We start from the raw sequence: 21,077 nt of genomic DNA, 5'->3' as shown, positions 1-21,077 counted from the left end.
AAGGTACCACTTAATGTGATGGGAGACAGGATCTAATGGATTGATACACAGGTTTTGACATGCTATTTGAGCATGTAGCTCGCTATAATTGGTCATGTCATTGTGCATTAAACTAACGATATATAGAGTAGTGCCCCGAGACGAGTGTCTTTAGCAAATCTGTCAGATATCACACCAAAATACCTCTGACAGCTATTTCAGGCAGTGGCAGCACACTGCAACACAGCAGCATGAAAACCTGCACCCACTAGTGAAGGCACATTGAGAAATCAGACCATCTTAAACTCACCTCTCCGTCTCTTTCTCTTGGTGTCTCTCTTTTTCACTTGCTTGGCTGCAAATCTTTGCACGTCATTGTTGGCTTAAATCGTTTGTGTCCTCTACGGGAGCGATATTGTGGCTGATTTCTTTAATATTTTAGACTGTGAAGGCAACATTTCCTTTCTGGCACGAATGAAAACAGGCCAGTGACCTTTAAATTGGCTGTCATAGATGAGTGTGACTCCTCCCATACATTAGACACACGGGGTCAGAGGTCCAAGGTGAAGCTAACTTGGCTCTACCCATGACTCCTTCGCTGCTGTCAGAGGACATCATGTCACTTTTCCTTCAGAGGCTGCGTTAATGGACTTCACTTCTCCCATTGTCTTCCATCTTGGCATGTAGGGATTTAGGGAGACACGAAGCTTGTTTGTCTGCAACGACATGGTTGTTTATCAAATTACGATGTCAAACCGGAGCACTTAGAGGAACGTTTGATTTGTTGTTTGTTTTTAATAGCAGTTAACCCATTTTATCCTCCTAACCTGTTGATATTTTTAAGACTTTCTCTGATTAACGTGAGGCATTAAAATACACGAGTGAGATAGCTACTATAAATCTTACTGAAATCACAATTTATGTATTTTCAGAACCACATAGTTTTGTGTGTGTCACACAGCTGTCGGCATCAGTTTGCCCAACTGCACAAGCACACTCAGACAGGAGTGATATATATCATCGTGCTCTAAGGACATCCACCACTGTTTTGGCAGCCATTTTGTTTCCTAAATACATAGCCTCTCCTCCTCAGCTGTCTGTCTGTCGTTGCTGTCAGCCACTCCTGTGTGATTGGTCTGATGGGCTTGATGCTCATCACTCTGTCAGGCTAGGCTCGCCTTTCATTAGTCTGGGCCCCTCCATCCGCCACACTCACACAAATCACATTGACATCCAAACTCCTCAGATCCACAGAGCAATTTAACTGATATTCATTAGAGGGATGACAAGAGCTGATGGGAGATCTGTGGAATGGAGGAGTGGGGGGACTCATTCTCCTCCTATCCTATCCCTGTCCTGTCCGCCTCCTTTCTTCCCCCTTCACTGCTGACTTTGTTTTAGGAGCATTGAGGCGCATCGGCGTCTATAACTACCCAGCCCTCAAGGATATTCAAGACAAAAGAACAATGGATAACACATCTAATCTCCTCTTTATTATCGCTGAAAAATACAATTGAGAGGAGTTTTGTGTCTTTCATGCTAAATAATTGGCTACAGCAGATCCACAGCTTCTACATTGCTCTCCTCTCGCAGCCACTATAATGCTCATCCAAGCAGAAGTCCAATCATTTAGCCCTCTCCCTCCAGCCCCTCATTAACCCCCAAAGTGTCAACTATCTCATTAACGCCCCCAACCATCCTCACCCCAAGTCCATCACAAAGCCTAAAGCCTTCATCAACACATACAGTGCTGAGAAAAAAAAACTGATCATGTCTGAAAGATAATTTTATATCTGCAAGGACTCTGTAAGCTTGGAAACTCACAAGATATTCAATAAGGCAGCTCAGCCTTTTTCATTTGCATTATCAATGGCTACCGGTCTGAATCCCATCTTTCAATTATCATCCTTTGTTAAGGGCTTTATTCTGCTTGTCAGATGTGAGTCATCACTGGGTTCTCCCACAACGTTAGACCAATGTATCCTAAACGTCGGAGGGCCGGGAGCAAGTCTGAGGCGGTAATGAGTTTGTGTGAGAAGACGGGGTCAGGACACAGTGTGTGTGTGTTAATTAATCTGTTCCCGGGTGGGAGGAACTGAAGCGAGATGATGAGATTTAAGAGAGTAAATGGGTGTGCTGCACTCGAGCTGTCCTCTGTTGAGTGAGCGAGCAGGGTTAGAGGCTGGGCAAATGGCCGTCACCATAGTAACCAGATAACTTCCCCAGCCCCAAGTCACTCAGTCAGTCAGTCATGACAAGCAAAGCCTGGGAACATCAAACAGAAAGAACATGGTGTCCCCAGGCGTCTTCAAAATAAGACAAAGGTAGATGATGGAAAACCTGAGAAGTAAATGTGTGTGTTTGTGTGTGTGTGTGTGTGTGTGTGTGTGTGTGTGTGTGCGCCTTCATCATGCATACTGAAAAACATTAAAAAAAGAAAAAAACTTTCTCATTACATGGCACTGAGCCTGAATTGTGACTACTCTGATAGCATCAACAACTGCCAGTAATATTGTTAGATCCAAAAGCCTGCTTTGAGGGAATAGCACCTGTCTGTGCATTCTGCACCACTGTCAGCTTGTCTCAGTGCGCGTATATAGGATCCGCTTTATTTTTTCCAAGGGACAGTCTTGGAGTCCAGGTGTGTGCCAGATCTGCTGTCTGTGCCCAGGGCTCCTGATGGCATCCAAGCCCCCGTGGTAATCAGCCCACTCTGCCTGCTGTTGCAGCCTGCCTGCCTCCTCCTCCTCCAGTGGCTCGTTTCAGAAACATCTGGTGGTTTACATGCAGCACACACCACCTGCCAGACGCCTCGCAGGCAGTGGCACTACTCGCACCTCTCGAGTCCGCCCCACAACAACACGACGACACAGAAATCACCAGGAATATCTCGACAAATTGTGTTTGTGAAGACAACTGCAGATAAAAATGCTGAGGGTTTTTAAGTTCTGCAGATGTAGTCGTGTGAGCAATCTGTCAGCTGATTTGCAAATGCTTAGTCATTACAATATGGGACAACAATTGGGAGGGGTGAGTTTTTTTTTTCCCTAAGATGCACGATTTTCCAGTGAGCCAGGTGAAAAATTAGATAACAGCTTGGAAATTACATTTTGGACAATGCTGTGTTGTGTCAGCTACCCCTCTTCATTAACAAGCTGCTTTGAAATGTCGCTTCTTGAAATATTGCTTTTTAAATTAGAGATTCACCATGCACATTTCTCTGATTGTAAATATGAAAGAAAACAAATGCTATATGCAGCAGTTAATTCAATTTAATCATAGAAGCACAAGGCATTAACATATTTGTATTTTTTTTTATCAAATAACATTTATAAAACTATTGTGCAAAAACAATGTCCTTTTAATCTTCTTCAAAGGCTCTGCACCAGTGGATAGTCATAGTCCTCTTAAATTAGGAAATATAACAAGTATGCATAATTTAAACAGCAAGTTGTAAGCTTATACACTATATATACATTTTTACACAGACCTGGATTTTAAGTGCCCCTTACTCAACGATAAAGAACAAGGCAGCTTTTACAATCAGCAAGAAAATCAATAGGCTGTACAGAGAAAACTATAAAAAACAAGCAATGAAGTTTTGCTGTTTGGCAGATTCTTTTAAGGAGCTTTCCCAGGCATTTGGCTGTTTTAAGGTGTTTAAAAAAAAAAAAAAGACCAGTTTGAAAGGGCATTTTAAAATCTGGACAGGACAGGACAGGACTGTACAAATGTAACAGTAAAACTTGTTGAACATGCAGTCTACCAGCAAATCAAAACCAAACTCACAAAAATACAAAATAAATACAATAAAGTTAATACATTTCAAGTTATTAGCTGACCTTCTAGTCAAGAAATTCACTGTGATAATGAAATAATCTGTCCTCTGTTGTCTCACATTGCCAGAGGTGTACGTAGAGTGAGAGGGACAACAAAGTTCACAACGAATCGGCTTGAATATCTTTGACCTACTTTTATATTTTGATGTGAAATAAATGTCTTTTGAAATACAGAGAAATCAGAAATGTGTATAGGCCGAATAGATGTAAACACCTTGTGCTGACATTTTTAACAGTAGTTCATGCCATCTTTGTGCATTACCACACTTTTGAATATTCTCTGTTTCTAGTTTTTGTTTTAAACAGCCATTCTACATGTGTTTTCCAGTATGTCTACTGCTGAGAGCAATTTAGTGTTTCTCTAGTTCGCACACATATAGCAGATGGTCCTCTGGAGACTTCCCATGGCTCTTGCTGAGGTGAAGCTTGATGGCGTGCTTAGTGGCAAATTTACGGACACAGAGCTGGCAGCGATACACTGACCCATTAGTGCTGCAGTCATCTTGTGATTGTTGAGAAAGGAAGGACTCCAGGGGCACTAGTTTCTCAGTGACAGTGTGGGAGTCTCTGACAGTCTGTTTAGGGGACAGCTTGGCCAGGTCCCTGATTCTGAACCCTAGGTGGGCTTCCAGGTGGCATACATATGCTGCTGGGGTTCGGATCTGTGAGGCACAGTCGCTACAGAAGAATATAGGTTGACCGGAGTCCAGGTTCTTCAGGAACTTTGTTCTGCCCGTTCTCCTTAGCTGGTACTTGACGTTAGCCAGCCAGTGGCTAATGGTGGTCATGGAGAGGCCTGTGAAACGAGACACGTGCATTCTTTCCTGCGGGCTGAGGTCGTTCATGATGTACTTGCCCTCTGATGTCTGCCTCAGGCTCGAGGCAAACTGCGCCTGCAGTAGGAGGAGGTGCTGGGGGTTCCAGTTAGAGTGGCGACCTTTGCGTTTGTGGCCATGCAGGGAGACGTCGTCATCCTCATGAGTAGAGCCCACAATCTCAGATTTATCTGTGATCCGGGACCGGGAGGGGGGTTTTGGGACATGATGGGACTGTGTGAGGTTCCTCAGCATGTCTGAGATATCTGACAATGCATTTTCATGCAGAGGGCTGCTGGATGTGTAGGGAGAGACCACTGTTAGCTTTGCAGGAGCAACAAGGGAGGAGGGGGAGATGGAGGAGGCTGTGGATGAAGGGGTTAGCGGTGCTGAGCCAACAGAGCCTCCTCTATCGCTTTTGCCTTTTGTGAGGTCCATAGGTTGGTCATCATTGGGCTGGCAAAAACTATTATCAACTACACTTTCAGGCTTTTTGGTCTGTGAGGGAGGGGCGGCCACAGCAGCCCTCTCAGCCATGCTCTGGCTAAGCCTGGAGAGCAGACTCAGGGGATCTTGGTTTGGCAAGGAGGGCTTGGCTGCTTTCCCCAAATGAATGTTCATTACTGACTGAAGAGCACTTAGAGGGTTGACAAAGGGCTGCTCTGGAGGAGTGTGGCCAGTGATAATGGCAGTACTGCATCTCAGTGTAGAGGCGAGTGGGGACTTGACTGCTGTCTCTCTCTTGGGTTCTGTTGCCGGGGATGCTCTGTCGCTATGGCTTCCCCTGTCGCTATTGGCTGGGGTGACTGCCCTCCATTCCCGAGGTGAGTCAGCCTCTCCGCCCTTATGCGAGTCTCCAGCCTCACTGCTACACGGAGACAGATGGTTCTCCACCTTAGGAGACAACTGCTTTACCCTTTGCTCTACTTTTGCTACTTTCTCTGTCACTTTTTTCACCAAATCCTCCATCGCCTGGAAGTTGTTGCTGGGGAAGGGGGACGACTGACTAAGCGGTGGGGAAATTAGGGGTTGGTTTTTGGCCAGGGAGGACAATGCTCCATCTCCTCCGTTGAACAAGAACTTAATCGGGGAATTCTTTTCCATGATTCCCTGTTGGAGCTTAAGGGCACCAGGGAACTGGTAGGCTGCATGGATGCTAGGGTAGCCGCCCCAGCTTGGATTCCCACTCTGCGCCTTGTTGATGGCTGACGTCACTGTGTTTTCCAGTGATTTGAGAATATCGAAGCCCCCTTTAGGGCTCTCCTTCAGGTCCTCTTCGGTGAGATAGTTATACATTGAGATGTCGTATTTTTCCTCCTTTTCAGCATCCTCCTCCTTCCCAACCGAAGCTGCAATTTGCTTCTCATCTCCAGCAGCCTCTTGCTTAGTGCACTCCTCCTCAACCTCCTCCTTTTTGATCTCTTTAAGAGGAGGGGAGGTAGCAGGGGGAGTTGGGGTAGTTTGAAGAGGTGGAGGAGAGAAGGTGGAAGGTGCAAGTGGGACAGACTGGACCCTCTGTTCAGTGGGTGTGTTAACCCTCACAGGTTTGGGGGATGTGGCCTCAGGAAGTGTTTTGATTCTCTTTCCCACAGAGCTGGTCACCCTCAGGAAGTGTCCTGTCACCATCATGTGGGTTCTCAGCTCTTGTAGTGTATTATGGGAACTCCCACACTCCATACACTTAAGGATCTGGAATTTGTTGGATTCAAACTGCCAAGCGTAGCTCGCGCCGTTCTGGTGGCCGTAGCGGTTATTGGAGGTGGTGTAAGGGCTGGAGGAAGGTTTCTGTGAGAGTTCGCTAAAGTCTGCCTGCGAATGCTTTGCTTTGGGGGTTCCTTCTCTAGAACGTGGCGAGGCAGTGAGGTCCAACCCCACTAGTCCCTTTCTCCTAGAAGACATGATTTTGGCTGCCACAGGGGCCATGGGCTCCTTCAGAGGCACTTTCTGGTAGTGTTTGGTTTTGATCATGTGGACACTGAGGTCCTGGAGGGATTCAAAGGAGTGGCCACAATACATGCACTTCAAAACTTTCTGGGCATCCTCCTTCCCCTCCATCTCCAGCAGGGACCGCTTACGTGGTTTAGACCAGCGCTTTCCGCCACTGCCTGCCCTGTCCTTGTTGTCATCGCGATAGTGGCCTGTATCATTCATGTGAACTGTCAACTCCACCAGGGTGTCATAAGCAGCACTGCAGCCCTTACAGCGGAATTTACTGGCCCCAGTGAAGATGGAGCCAAACAGCTTTGGGTTTTGCCTGTGGAGCTGGACTGTGCTAAAGAGGCTGGGCTCAGACTGAGTGGGGTGACGGCTCTGGGGAGGATGCTGTTGTAGTGTCTTTGCCACTGCAGACTGGTGCCAGTCATAGCTACCGCTGCTGCAGCTACTGCTGCTACTAGTGCTATTGCTGCGAGCTGGCTTCTCTGTAGAGGCAGACGACTGTGCCTGTGGCAGAGAAGAATTAAAGTTCAGCGGTGACCACAAGGGGCTGCTCAGAAAGCTGGTGTAGATAGCCTTCATTTGTTCTAAGGTGTCCGTGGCTATGGGAGGTGTTTTAGTGCCACCATTCAGAGGTGCTGTGACCAAGTTGCCCTCGGCTTTTCTGGAGGGGCTCTCAAAGTCTGAGAGGCGGTCACTGGTCTCACTCACATGTGACTCACTGTCCATCTCTTGTCCGGAGAGCTCTGCGGCCCCAGATGACTCCTGGTCACATGCCTGCTCCTTGGCAGGCCCTCCGCTTTGCTCCACAAACTCATCTTTCATGGGAAGGTCATCCTGAGGGGCCGAGGGCAGGTCGTCTGCTTCCGCCTCCTCATCCTCCACAGTGTGCTCTGTCAGCTCCTCGGGAGAATAGGCTGCAAGGAGAGTGGCGACAAAGACAGAAAGAAAGAGATGAGTTAAATTGCAGGGAGTGAACACGCTATGTTAGAATAACTGAAGAAAAAGTTTCCCTGCTATGTGTGCCCGAGGACTCCCAGGGATAAATGAGCCATCTGTGTGGGAGCCTTTAAAGCTGAGCTGAGAAATTACAGTCATCCCATTTCACCTCATCAACCGTTGAGGTGTTATTTTCCTCTAGGCGAGCCTGTATTTATATACTACCCCAGCCACACGGAACTTATGCCTCCCCTCTTTTCACTCCTTCTATTGGAGGAAAACAAAAAAGAAATATCTTGGCAAAAACATAATGCGCCATTTTATTTATCTCAGGGCGCAACAGCTTGAAATGAAAACTAAATCTGAAATTAATGAAGCCCAATCTCACTGTGGCATTCTCCTCTGGGGTAATAAATGAGTTGGATCAACCTCCATCTGTCAGTTAATATGTCTGACGCCTCTTCATCTGCCTCTTCTCTGATTACACACACATACATACTGACACACACACACACACGTGCACGCAGACAAAGAGCATGTCTTGAAGAATTTCAAGAGAGAGATGTCAGAATTTTGTTGAAGAAATTTTGATATTTTGAATAGACTTCGCACAGTGTCATCTGGACTGAAGTGAGTTCATTAGTTTCTTGATATGTGGAAGATAGTCAATACTCTGGGTTCAAGCTGCATGCTTAAAAGCAAATCTCAACAGTCTAAACAGGTGTTAAGTCTCAAGCAAAGCACAACACAAAAGCATTTCACAAAACAAAAAGAAATGAGCAAAATGAAGGTAGGAAGAAAATGAGACAGAGGCAAAAAGAGCGAGGAGCATCGCCATGATGGCAACTCACAAGCGATCTGTCATTTTGTATGCTAGCGCCCACTGTTTACATGGCGAGTGATGATAAGGGTGTGTGCCCTTATATCATGTTTGTGCGTGTGTAAACTGCCCCATACAAAAACACAAACTCCTGTGTCTCCTGTGGTGGAGAGTCTACCTAACCAACGCCAACTCACTCACCACTCACCCCCTTCCTCTGCAGTGTCACCATGCCCCCCTCCCTCATTTCCTGTCAACCTCACTCACAAAACCGCTCAACATAAGGAAAAACAAATAATCTCTGAAAATAGCGGATGGGATGTAGACGGGTCTGAGGGCATTTCGACAATACAGTGAGCTAAGATGAATGCCACAGAAAGGAGCTGTAGGTATAGCTATAGTTTGGGAACTCACATAGTCGAGCTTGTGCAGGCACACACACATACACACACACACACACACACACTGTGACTAAATCCTTCATTCCCCCACCCACCCCACGAACTCACGTCCAGTCTAAACAAAAATGTCATAGCTGAAATAACTCTCATTTCCAGTGCTAACAGCCAATATCTAGGCAGCCATGCGGCTGGCGCTGGTCTGATTTGGGCCCTGGGGGCACAGTCAGCAGGCAGCCCCACTGAGAGGCTAGCCTAATGGAGACCTGGCAGGTGCGGCCCACTCTCCGTCCTCCCGGAGATTTGGTTTGTCACTGGGTATCCATTACCTGCCATTCTCCGCTGATAGGCCCCGACAGCCCTGATCAAAAGATGTCGTCGGGCCCCAGTCCGCTTGGCAGTCAGTGGCATGTCGTTTGTAAAAAGGGCCAAGCAGGGTGTAAATAAAATGACATGATCACTTCCCTGGCCCCTCATGTTCTGGACACAATTATGATAATGTGGATATGGAGGGGAGGGAGGGGTCTGGGAGGATGGAGAAGGGGGCGACGAGGTAAATCGCTCACGCTCGGGCAAACACGCGAGGGAGTTATCTCACTGCTACCAGTGCTCAAGCGACTGCCCACACCCTCTTTCCTTTCGCTTTACTTTCTCTTCCGCTTCTCCTGTTGAAGGTATTCATGTCAGATTCTCATTTGAAAGAAGAAATCCAACCAGGATGAGCCAGTTAACGTGTCTGCGTCCTGACTAGCTGGTCACAGATGTCAGTTTGCATCAGACGAGCCTGACACATCGCTTGACCAAGTTGTCAGTTTTCTCTTCCTCTTCAAGAAAATATTCCACATATTTCTTCACATTGTCAAGCTATTTCATCAAACTATTGCTATACCCAATTTCACGTCATCTTATCACACTCGTAAGGCTTCCCAGGCCTCATTCTGTGCCTTAACTTGGTAGTAAATGTTTTACATTACATACTAATAGAGCTGGGGCCCTATAGGTTATTGTTCATTTGTCATTAAGCCGAGATAGCACAAACAGGGGGAGAGAGGTCCAAGAGGACCAGCTATAAAACCTACAGAGTCTAGCCGTGCTCCCAGGCAATTTAAAATGCAAAACAAAAACCATTATGTCTGAGCACTATCTGTTAATTTAATCCCCAATGACTGATAATCCATCACACAGGGCGACAACCACATCCAATTATTCTCCATGGCTTGACTGACAACAGAGGTGATTTATCAAGCTAATAAAAGGTGATGGGAGTATAGAAGCTCCCTGAGAATAAAAAAAAGAAGCAGATTATGAATACAACAATACTTTTGGATGCAGCCTTAACTAATATCTAAGCATATGGTGTAGGGCCAATGTGTGAGTTTTCCTAGTGTGTGTGTATATGGGAGAGAAAGTGAAAGAGAGAAGGCGTGTGTGTTCTTGTAATGATAAAGTGTGCTGATGCCATGTGGGGGAAAGACAAGAATCATTAGGTTCCATGAATGATTCCTTTGGGGGGGGGCGGGGTGTTTGGTGGTGGGGGACAAAAACGGTAGGAGGTGCACTTTCACACAATCAACATCTCAGTCACGGCTTGCACAGAAATAGCGGTGACACATTCGCACAAACACACAGGCTGCAGAAAATAAAAGTCTCACATGCAAAAACACACATTTCACCTTAAGATACGCAACCTCAAACACACACGTACGTAATTATAAATAAAACTAGCCAGTCAGTTATGACACCAGCTCACCCCCCCACACCCCTGCACTCAGATACACAAACACACTCGTGCACGCACGTAGATGCAAGCGATGAGGAAAGACAGTGACATCTTGGCATGCAGGAGGCATTCCTGTGGAGTATCATTTTCATAAACATAAGGGCCGCAGACGAGGAGGGAGAGATCATCTGATAGAAATACTGCAGTGCTGCTCTGACGATCAGGAACAACAGACAGGGCAGGGACAGGGGGTGATTAAGCAGGAAGGTGCTGTGGCTGCCTCTAAAGCAGAGCCTCTCAGTGTCTCTCTCTCTCTCTCTCTCTGTCTCCTTCCCTCTGTCCCATGGGTTATTTCTCCTCAAGTGCTGCTGAAAGCACAGTCTGTTTTTGATGCTGCATTTTAAATTGGCCTTGTATGCAGAGAGATAATATGAGGACCTAAAGAACCCCCCCCCCCAAAAAAAAAATCAATCATGTGTTTCTCAAGAAGAAATCTTTGCACTCCTTTTTTTTTTCTTTTTAAAGATTATCACAACTTGAATCAGCAAAATCATTTAAATATCTTTTAGCGAATGTGAATTAGCGAAAAGTGCAATCCAATATCTCCTCATCCAGCTATTCAGTCCTCTCCCTTTTTCTCAAATCTGTCCCTTGATGACCAAAGTGCATATTCCTGATCTGGCCTCCGCAGCTGGGAAAACAGTCTGGAAGCCAGATCACACCCAGCAGCAGCGGGGTAAACAGGATGTGTCATTAAAAACTCTACCTGTGTCTGACCCTCACACTCAAATGACTGCTTGGTCCCTGAAACCAAAAAAGAGACAACCTTGCCACAGGCATCGTGATATAAAAAAGGGTGAGTCCTTTGTGCAGTTATGGTGAGTACAATGTTTCATCTGTGCTTTTTCTGCGCTGAAAAAGGCACAGATGTCTGTTTATTGTGGTGAAAAAAGTACATAACCTCTACTTTTTTTTTTGTTTTACCAAGATTTGGTAAAAGAGAACCTGTTTAAATTCCCGTGATGCTACTAATATGAAAGATAATGTCTAAAAAAAACTATGCTTGACCAGTTTCATAAACCAATGTAATGTATAATGTAAATTCAATGTGTACATTTTTGTGTATTAGACAGATAACAGAGATAAATAAGAAATGCAGTACAAGATAAACATCACAGTTTCTCATGAGAGAAGCTAACGCTATTGCAAAGGTAATGTTTATATAGGTTTCATAGCTTGATTACCTCTTTATTTATAACTTCACCACTGTACTGTGCACAAAGACGCAACTGGGATCCAGGGAGGGGAGAGGAAATTGTCTACATGGGTGGTCCCTTATAGCTTGCTGTAAAGATTATAAAAAAGTTTTATGCCGTTGTTCAAGGACAATAAAAGAATCAAGCAACAGGAAACAATTTAAGCACAGAGACGGCAGCCTATTGTTGCTCTTTATTAAATCTTACAACTATGCCCGATCAAGGCCCTTGATCACATGCTAGTTGAGATATTGCTATCAGCTGGTGCTTGGATAGGAGGGCTCAGAGAAGAAAGAGTTAAACTGTGTCACAACATGATGAGTGCTTCTTGATATGTGTACAGTATTTCAACTGGACCTTGGCGCCCTTAAAACAACATGGCCCCTCAGCAGGGGGGCTCTTACTGACAGGAAACAGCTCCAGAACACTACGGGACAGGAAGTCACCTCAGTCTCAATCAAAAAAAAAAAAAAAAAAATCCACAAACCGCCGACCTCCACTCACTCTCTCTAGTTTCCCAGAAGCCTGAAAAAACTCTTTAAATAGATTAGAATAATTCAGTCCAAAACAGCCCCATTCTGTCAAAATAGCAGATCAGTAACATACCTAAAATGCCTTTCTGTTGTACACATTTGTCAAAGTTACACACTCAATCAAACTTAGCTCTCTCCCTCCCTTCCCTTTGATCCTTACAGGCTGGCTGAAAGTCCCACGAGAAAATATGTAACAGGTGATCTGTGGCTATTTCAAAAATTAACAAGTCTTGGCATGCTCCAGATATGGCCAGAGAAGGCCGTCTTGTGCTGCTAATTTGCTAGGTTTTTAATACTTAACTCTGCTACAACACTGAGCTTGTGCGGGCTATCATGTTACGAGCAATCATCGACGTCTTTGTCAGTTTTTATTTGTGTGTGTTCTCTACCCCCTGATGGCATTGTGAATACATTGTGTCCGCCAATTGTAGTGCAGGATGTGTGATATGGGAGATGGGAAAAACAGAGAGATCATTCTGGCCGCAGGCAACGCTTAGGGCTGAACCTTGTCAATGCCCATAGTGAGAGAGAGAGGGAGGGAGTGAGAGAGGGAGACACTGAAGACCTTCAAGATCTGAAAATTCATCTAGTTTATCTGACATGAAACGAGCCACAAACACTGTTGCTGACTCTACTATAGAGGAGAGCGAGGTGACCAAACTCATAGCTCCAGTTCCAGTTTGAAACGCGATGCAGCCACAATAAGTGATAAGCAAAATGGAAACAAACCCAAAAAACCCAACACAAACCGCTTCAACAGGTGCAGAACCAAGGGCAGCAATAAGGATCGAGATGCCACAGGCAGGCGATGTTCCTTTCCGACGTGAGCCTGTTTTCGTCTGATGACATGTTTGCCAGTCAGACTTTCTTAAACTATCCCAAATCTCTGCCTCCTTTCCATCACTCTCTCTTTCTCTAACTCGGAGAGTTCTCGAGCAAAACTCCATGATGCAGAATTGCTTTTATTTCCTCATTCCTTCAGCCGTTTAGTCCTCACAGAAAAAAAAAAAAAAGTTAAGATGTTAAAAGGTCACCAGGCTGACTGAGTGCGGCAACACAGTCACACAAGGTGCCCAAACTAGGATTACTGTAAAACTAGATCCAATACTCAAGTTATTGTAGGTCTGACCTTTTTTACATTCTGGTTTCTAATTCCACGTTCCTGTCTGCTGCAACATTTTACTTCTCAGCTTTTTCATAGAGACACAAGAATGCAACAATTATTCAAAACGGAGCTTCACACCACACTGCACAGGGCCTTACAAACACTGCTTTCACTGGATCAAACATGCTTTAAACACGTCCATTTTAACCCAACACTTTAAACTAACTAACTTACCCGAAGCATGTGTTATCATAGTTGTCAAAACTCTATGTGCTTAACAACAGTCATGAACTGGATAAAATTGAATGTGAAAACTGTCTGACTGTCATGTTTCCTTTGTCCCGTGAACTGTCTCAGTTAACACCATGTGTGCAGGAGTGATGGATGAAACTATGAAGATCGGAGCTATAAAACGTAATTTCCCCGGTTTGTGCTACGGCTTGTATTACTGTGGATCTGAAATCAAAGGTTAGTGTAGTTCTATAATTCAGGACAGCTCTAAAACCAGGCCCTCTAAAGTAAAGAGCTGACACTAGATCAGGAGCTCAAACCAAATTAGAGATGGGTTCAGGTCTGAAACTGGGATTGAGTTTGTGGCTTGTAGGTGGGACTAAAACTAGGACTGTGCTTAAAGTTGAACCTTAGGGTAATGTGGGGGAAATAAAGTCGGGGCTTAGGAGGAGGACGAGCAAACCCCTGTCACAACGCACAGCTGCTGCCATGATCGCCTAGCAACGAGGAGGTGATGGACGCAGCCTGAAGATGGATGGCCACCATAAATCACAGGAGTGAGTAGGAGGAGGAGGAGGAGGAGGAGGAGGAGGTAGGAGACAGAGAGAGAGGGAACAAGAAGAGGGGAAAAAACAAAACAACAGTTTTTTTCACTTTTCTTTAGCAGCAGCAGAGCTGGCCTTGCCTTGACCCCTCACTGTACTCTTTTATTCATGATTGTTGGGGAATGACGCTGGTCTAGGGACTCTTCTGGGCAAAGCTAAATGGAAACTTTTACGTAATCATTAAAGTCAGTTAGATTGGATCCAATGGATCATTTCATAATGTATGATTGCAATAAAAACCGTTGAGGTGACTATGAGCCCTTGAGTGTCTTGAGTTTTTTCATAATTCCACTAACTTTTTAAAAGATGATAATAATGATGGACTATACCTTCCATATAGCAACCCTCCAGGCAAGGCAATCTGGGTAGTGTAGTTGCGGGATAAACATCCCTGGGCTATCTGATTATGGCCTACTGCTGCGGCGCTGGTGTCTAGTAACACTCAGAGAGAGCGCTCAGCCATCCATCACACAGTGAGTGTCTGTCTAAGGCTTTCCACCCTGCTTCTTCTCGTCCTGGCTCTCCAGTTACAGCCATACACGGACGGCCTAAATAATATTCTTCATGATAAATGGCACTATAAGCCTGGTATCCATCATTAATCTGATTTTTAAAGAAGCATCCATCTTGGAGAGAGCCTGTTAGGGCCACGGGAGAGCAGAGCAGCTCGGGTTCATTTAAAGGCCAGGCAGCTGCATGAGTGATACCTGTCAGCCCTGCTCATCAGGGAGCAGCACACACACACACACACACACACTCATATGGCATTAAACATTGACGCCATATGGCCACACGTGCGCACGCCCACACACACACACACACACATCTGCAGTGCTCCTGTTCGTGGTCGTTGTGCATACATTATGAGCACATAACACCAACACACTTGTCGGACTTGTATACTCACAAATCATACTTCTCCCCTTCATTCAGACATCTACGGACGTGTCATGGAAGAACATACTGTCACTCATCAAAACACAACTCAGTGTAACTCAATCCTCCCTGTCATCTCGAAAAAATCTCCCCTCCCGAACGCTTCTCCTCAAGGGTTTCAGGAAAACTCACTCTTCCCTGGAAAAACTCACACACACATACGCACACTTACACGCACACAAACAGACGACGGTTTCTTCCTCGCTCTCCATTCCTCTGTCTCTCTCCACTGACTCTGCACCTCATTCTCCATTCCTCTCCTCTTTGTTTCTCTCAGTCCACTCTCTGTCTTGTTTTCCCCTCTTTCACTCTCTCTTTCTCTTCCCCTCTGCCCCCTATCCACCTCCCTTCCCTGTGTGTCTGGTAAAGCCTGTTTGATAAATGACACACGTCACCGTGTCAGAAGCGAAGGGTGGGTCAGTGATAAATGACTCTGTTGAAAAGGAAATCGGCTCTCTGGCATGGCCGGGCTATTCTCCTCCTGGATTGGGTTTCAGGACCCCTGAAGACCGGAGCAGCTCAGTTTCCCCGAAAAGAGAACACATCCAACCAGGCAGTGACGCTCGCTACCTCTGGGAGGGGTGGGGGATGGAGGGAGGGTGGGTGGGAGGTGGGGTTGGAGGGATCCAGCCTGTCCCAATTGTCGCCACAGTGCAGCTGCATCTATCACAACAGCGGTGGGACTATTTTTACAAAGCCTCCGACTCAGTGCCCAGACAGCAGTCCCGGCTGAAAACCTCGGCTGAAAGCACACCGAAAGCTGAAAGGGAAACGGTTTTCTATTTGTGACACTACTACAGCACTTACACTGCTCTTTCTCTCCGGGAGCCCAACCCTATGGCTTGACATCTGCCAAGTGTGTGTTAAAAAGGAGAGAAGGCCCATTTCACCGCCCCCACTCTTCTCCTGCTCATCGTCCCCACCACCAGCACCTCCTCCTCCCCTTCCTCCCCCTCTGCCCTCTTTCTCTGTTCTCTTACACTCTCTCTTTCACTCACTTGCTGGCAGGGTGGCACTGTTATCATTACACAGGCAGGATTTATGGAGTCAGGGCCTATGGCAAAAACAAAAAGGCATCTGTCAATACCTGTGGGAAACACTCTGTCAGCCTTCCTCCTCCTCCTTCCACTGGTGCTCACGGCCTCATTAGGTATGCACTTATCAGACACATAGATCATAGACGTGACTCAACCTCACCGGAATCCAGCCACAGGACTTTCATTAGCAACAAGGCCTGCAAGGCCAAAACATTTGCCGCGCTCGCACCTGCAAACAACGCCAACGGAGGCGTATTGTTGTTAAAGCTCGCTAACGCTGTCAGTCCGTATGGCGGCCGAACAATTAAGTCCCAACTCGGGCTCCCCCGCTGCTTCCGTAAGGGCATGCTTTTCACACATAAACAGGAAGGCAGACAGATACGAAAACAGCTTACTTCATTTCACTTGCTGCTTTTACAACCCAGTCACAACATGTGTGCATGTGTCTGCAATGTGTGCAGTAAACGCTTGCGTCTTTACTAGCGTCAACACTTAATGTTTGTGTGCTATGTCTTGCGTTTCCAAGGGAATGTACGTATGCTGCATAGGTGATGTGAGGGAAGGGAAGAGAGGAAGAAACTAGGCAACGCAGAAGGCCTACAAGGTTCGGTGAATTGTGGCCCGACCCCAGCAGGCGATCTACAGTTACAATTCCTTTCATCACTATCGCAAGCCAAGCCACACACACACACACACACACACACACACAAACCCGACAAATCAGAAAGTGCATGCTCACTGATTTGGGGACATACGCGTGCACACACACACACACACACACACACACACACACTTACAGAGAGAGACATGAGTGATGGCTGCCAGTCTGGCAGCTGTAATCCTGACCCTGCAGAAAGAAGAGACTGTTGCTGTGAAGCCCGGTCCAAATCAGACTCACACCCCCCCCCCTTTCATCCTTCTGCATTGGAGTCTCTCTTATACACACTTTCATACACAAATGACCAAAGCAAGGTTATAACAGAGAAAAGGGGACGCTGGCTCTCTAGAGTGGACTGACAACTCTTTCACTGTACTGTAAATACACTGACACCACTCTGCAGACATACTGTGCAACTTAAACATTACGGCAAACCAGCCGCGTCTTTGGCCACACGTTGTAAAGCCCATGTTAAGTCGGTGGACTACTTCAACTTTCCTCAGCCATTTCAACAGCTTCGGGCTTCGGGCCCCGTGCTTGCAGTGAAGCTAATCGCCAGCCACAAAGGAAGGAGGTCTGTATTTCCACAGCTGGGAGAGTCTCTTTCTCATGTTTGCTCGGCTGTTTATGTGGCCAGCTGCCCTCGGTTGTTAAGAGCACTCAGACCTGACCCAGGTAGGCAGGCCCATTTGTCACCTGCAGCGGAAAATTGAGTTACAGCACAACCAAAGGCGAGCGGCTCTGTGTAATATCAAGTTGATTACATCAAAGTGGTGGCAAACCTCATTGGGCTGGGCACCCCGAGCTTGTCATCTCCAATCACAGGGCCTGTCAGGACTCCATCAGCCTCACGGCTAATTGGACCAACGCTAATGAAGCAGGCAAAACAAGTTTTCTACTGTGGAGAGAGAAACCCTCTCAGACAGAGGAAAGGAAGAAAGAGAGGGAGAAGCTGAGAGAGTGTGTGGTGGAGAGACAATGAGAGAGCAAAGCAGGGTGTGTGTGTGTGGAGGGGGGCGGAGGGGGGGGATTTTTCATGCAAGTCTCAAGGTTGCAGTGGGCTGACTCTCCCCCTAAGTCCCTAATCAAGGCCCATCATCTGTCATCCTTTTCTTTGCTCTCTCTATCACCATGCTCTGTGCTGCAATCAATTCATCATCACCCTTTGTGTGCCACTGAACAGTTGACAACTTTATAACTTGCAGCTGCACGGGCTGACTGACAGGGGTGGAAGGGGAGCATGAAAAAATGAAGAAATGAATAGATGAATGAATGAACAAAGAAGCGTGGTTTCAGCGAGAAAAAGTTGTTTTCTAAAAACACAAAACGATCTATATTACAGCCTTTATTCCCTTTCGTCAACAGAGAAACAGCAGTGTAGCAGCGAGGAGAGAGTAGAGAGGAGAGAAAAAAAACATCCTTCTCACTGATCTGAAATCAGAAAGCTTTCAGTCATTCTTTATGTGCTCCCCGCGGCCACTCTGAGCCAGTGAGCATGTACATTAGGCTGGGGCATTTTGATGAAATAAAAGCCCAGGCCAGCTTATGGCTAAACAGAATGGGAGCACTCACTCAGCCTGTCTCTGATTGACCATTAAAGCCATTGATGAATGGGCCTGTCAGGGGAGAGACAATTAAATCAAACATGAAACAAAGCCGTTGTGACGGCCCGGTCTGACAGAGCAAACCCATTCCTCCCCTCCATTACATAGCACACGGCTCCTTTTACAACCTCTAACCCACTCCTCCCGCCTCCTCTGCCCACTGTGTGTGTGTGTGTGTGTGTGTGTGTGTGTGTGTGTGTGTTCAAAGTGAACAAGTGAGCCTGTGCACATGGGAGTGTGATGTTCTCTGCTGGAAGTGTGTGTGTGTGTGTGTGTGTGTGTGTGTGTGTGTGTGTCTGTCCGTGTGTGTGATGTCTCACAGTGAAACCACTTTGTCCCCCCTTCTTACACTTTTTCGTGAGTCAGTTGACCATCAGAGACAGACAGACAGACAGACTGAGAGAGAGAGAGAGAGAGAGAGAGACAGACAGACAGAGAGAGAGAGAGAGAGTAAAAAGTACACAGGGCCTTTCAAAGTGGTTTAAACGTGACGTCAGGGGCCTGCAGCACATGGTGGGAAGTGATTTTCTGATGCAAATCGGGAAGGATCAGATCAAAGCCGCATGACAGCCAATCAATCAACCGTCAAATCAGACATGGCAACTGTCGATTATGGCTCCTTCCAGCCCACGAAACCCCATTGTCTGCTCTCAAATTGTTTATCTTATCCCAAGAAAAGAAAAAAGAGCTCAGAGGTAGGGCTTTTTCCCCTGCTTGTGCAAAGAAGTTATGCGATCGGATCAAATGCGCACAAAGCCCTTAAGTCCCCCCCCTCCGCTCCCCTCCTCCCCTCTTATGACACGCCTCGGGCACCCACCATCAAACAAACACTGCTTATTTCCAGCGGGTTTTGCTCTTACAGATCACATTTAGGCAGCGGATTGGATCGGCAAACTATCAGGGAATCAAGCTGGGAACAATAGGGAGCGAAAGTTTACAGCAGTCAACTCATCGGATCAGACTACAGTAGCGGCACAGCGTGGAGAGCCAAACCGCAGAACCACAGCCTGCTGTACACAAACTGCACGTCCGCTTATCTTTAATAAAGAAAAAAAAGGTTCCAGTTTCTATGAGGTCTCACAAGAGTAGCCAAGAGTGACAAAGCGCATCGTCAGAAACACAAAGTGGAAACGGAAATGCAGTGACTGCACAAAGTGAGCTTTACAAAACAAAGGTAACATCCGCAGTTTCACGGCAGCAAACCTTATTTTTTACGCACATTACTGTTGGATACACGTACCTGCTGCGCGCTTGGGCGCTTCTTGTTTCCTCCGCGGCATTTTTATTTGTGGGGATTTCCGTGGAACTCTTCTTCTTCTGTTTTCTGTTTTTTTATTTTTTTTTTATTTAATATACCCCCTCGCCGTATCCGGGAAGATCCACCTTCTACTCAAAAAAGATTCACGCCTTCGTGTAGTAGACTGCACAACATCGGGGAGTCCGATGGAAAGAAAAACTAAAAATCATCGTTACGGAATAGCGTCGTGCGGGAAAAGTCAGCCGAAAAATAAATAAACGAGGTGTGTGTGTGTGAGAGAGAGAGAGAGAGAGAGAGTGTGAGAGTGTGAGTGTGTGTGTGATGTTGGATGTTTTTGGTGTGATCGCGTTAAGAATGTCAGCGACGATAGCCAGCGTCCACCTCGGCTGCCTGGTCTGGCAACAGGCAAAGTTGAGGGATAAGAGAGATGATCGCGTCACTCACAGCGGGAGAATGGGCAAACCCACCGCTCCGTTAACTCTTTACTTCTCAGAGAGGGGCGGACACCGCGCACGGGTGTCCTCCCACCTCTGCTTTTCATGGGAGTCACAGCTCATCAGCTATCACTTGATTATTACGCACAGCAGGCTTGCTGAGAATCACAGGCCACAAAACCGCAAACAATCCGAGAAATATTCCAATAATGTCACCAGATGTGTGAGTCGTCGTCCGCTGCGTTCAAACTCAATCGCATTTTAGTTCTCATCTGTCACGTTAATGTTTCTGCAGCAATTGCTGACTTTGCTGCATTTGTTCCCAATCATTATTATTGGCCCCCTTAAAGTTCGTTTGAATGATCATAATTGACATTCGAGTGACAAAACACATTTATTACAAGCTTCCTCTTAATATGCAAAACACAGGCAGTCACTAATAATACTTTATTAAATCTCACAATTTTGGGTCCGTGATAATAATCGAATCTGACTTGTTTTGTGCGATGAAAACCAACAAAACAGCAACGTAGGACAGTATTTATTACAGATGTTACGTGTTAATGCACACAGCAGCTGCAGTTAAGCATGTAACCACAACAGAGCAAACAGTAGTGTGTGCATATGGATGCATTCAGAGATGACAACAAACCAGTGTTAGGAGGAGGGGATGCATTTTTAGTTGTTCACAAGTAACAAAGCAAAATACAAATGTGTACAGTAGTATTCTCTACCGAGTCAATTAAATATAACAAGTCTGGTTATATTATTCTGTCAAAAAGACAGTTGATCAGAGTTATATACAATCAGTTGATTGTACTGTAAATAACAGGAAGTGCCGAAAGAGACGACAATGAGCTCCGGTGGCCTTGCTTATATGGTATACAATGCTTAAGTTGTTTTTGATTTTTCATTTATTCATAAGAAAAACATGCTTACGCAGTCTATATATCTTTTAAGTGGTGCAAAAAAAAA

General features: G+C 46.1%; 1 protein-coding gene across 1 annotated transcript; it reads right to left on the bottom strand.

The window, feature by feature from the left end:
* Nucleotides 1-3,233: 3,233 nt before the first annotated feature.
* Nucleotides 3,234-19,971, bottom strand: tshz3a (teashirt zinc finger homeobox 3a). Its single transcript, XM_070831403.1, has 2 exons — nt 19,651-19,971; nt 3,234-7,485 (listed from the first exon to the last, which is right to left on the bottom strand). The coding sequence occupies exons 1-2, from the start codon at nt 19,688-19,690 to the stop codon at nt 4,169-4,171; spliced, it is 3,357 nt and encodes a 1,118-aa protein (XP_070687504.1). The 5' UTR covers nt 19,691-19,971; the 3' UTR covers nt 3,234-4,168.
* Nucleotides 19,972-21,077: the final 1,106 nt, after the last annotated feature.

This window comes from Pempheris klunzingeri, chromosome 5, assembly GCF_042242105.1.
Source record: "Pempheris klunzingeri isolate RE-2024b chromosome 5, fPemKlu1.hap1, whole genome shotgun sequence".
In the NCBI taxonomy this organism is placed as follows: Eukaryota; Metazoa; Chordata; class Actinopteri; order Acropomatiformes; family Pempheridae; genus Pempheris; species Pempheris klunzingeri.
This window is presented reverse-complemented; position numbering and strand designations above follow the sequence as displayed.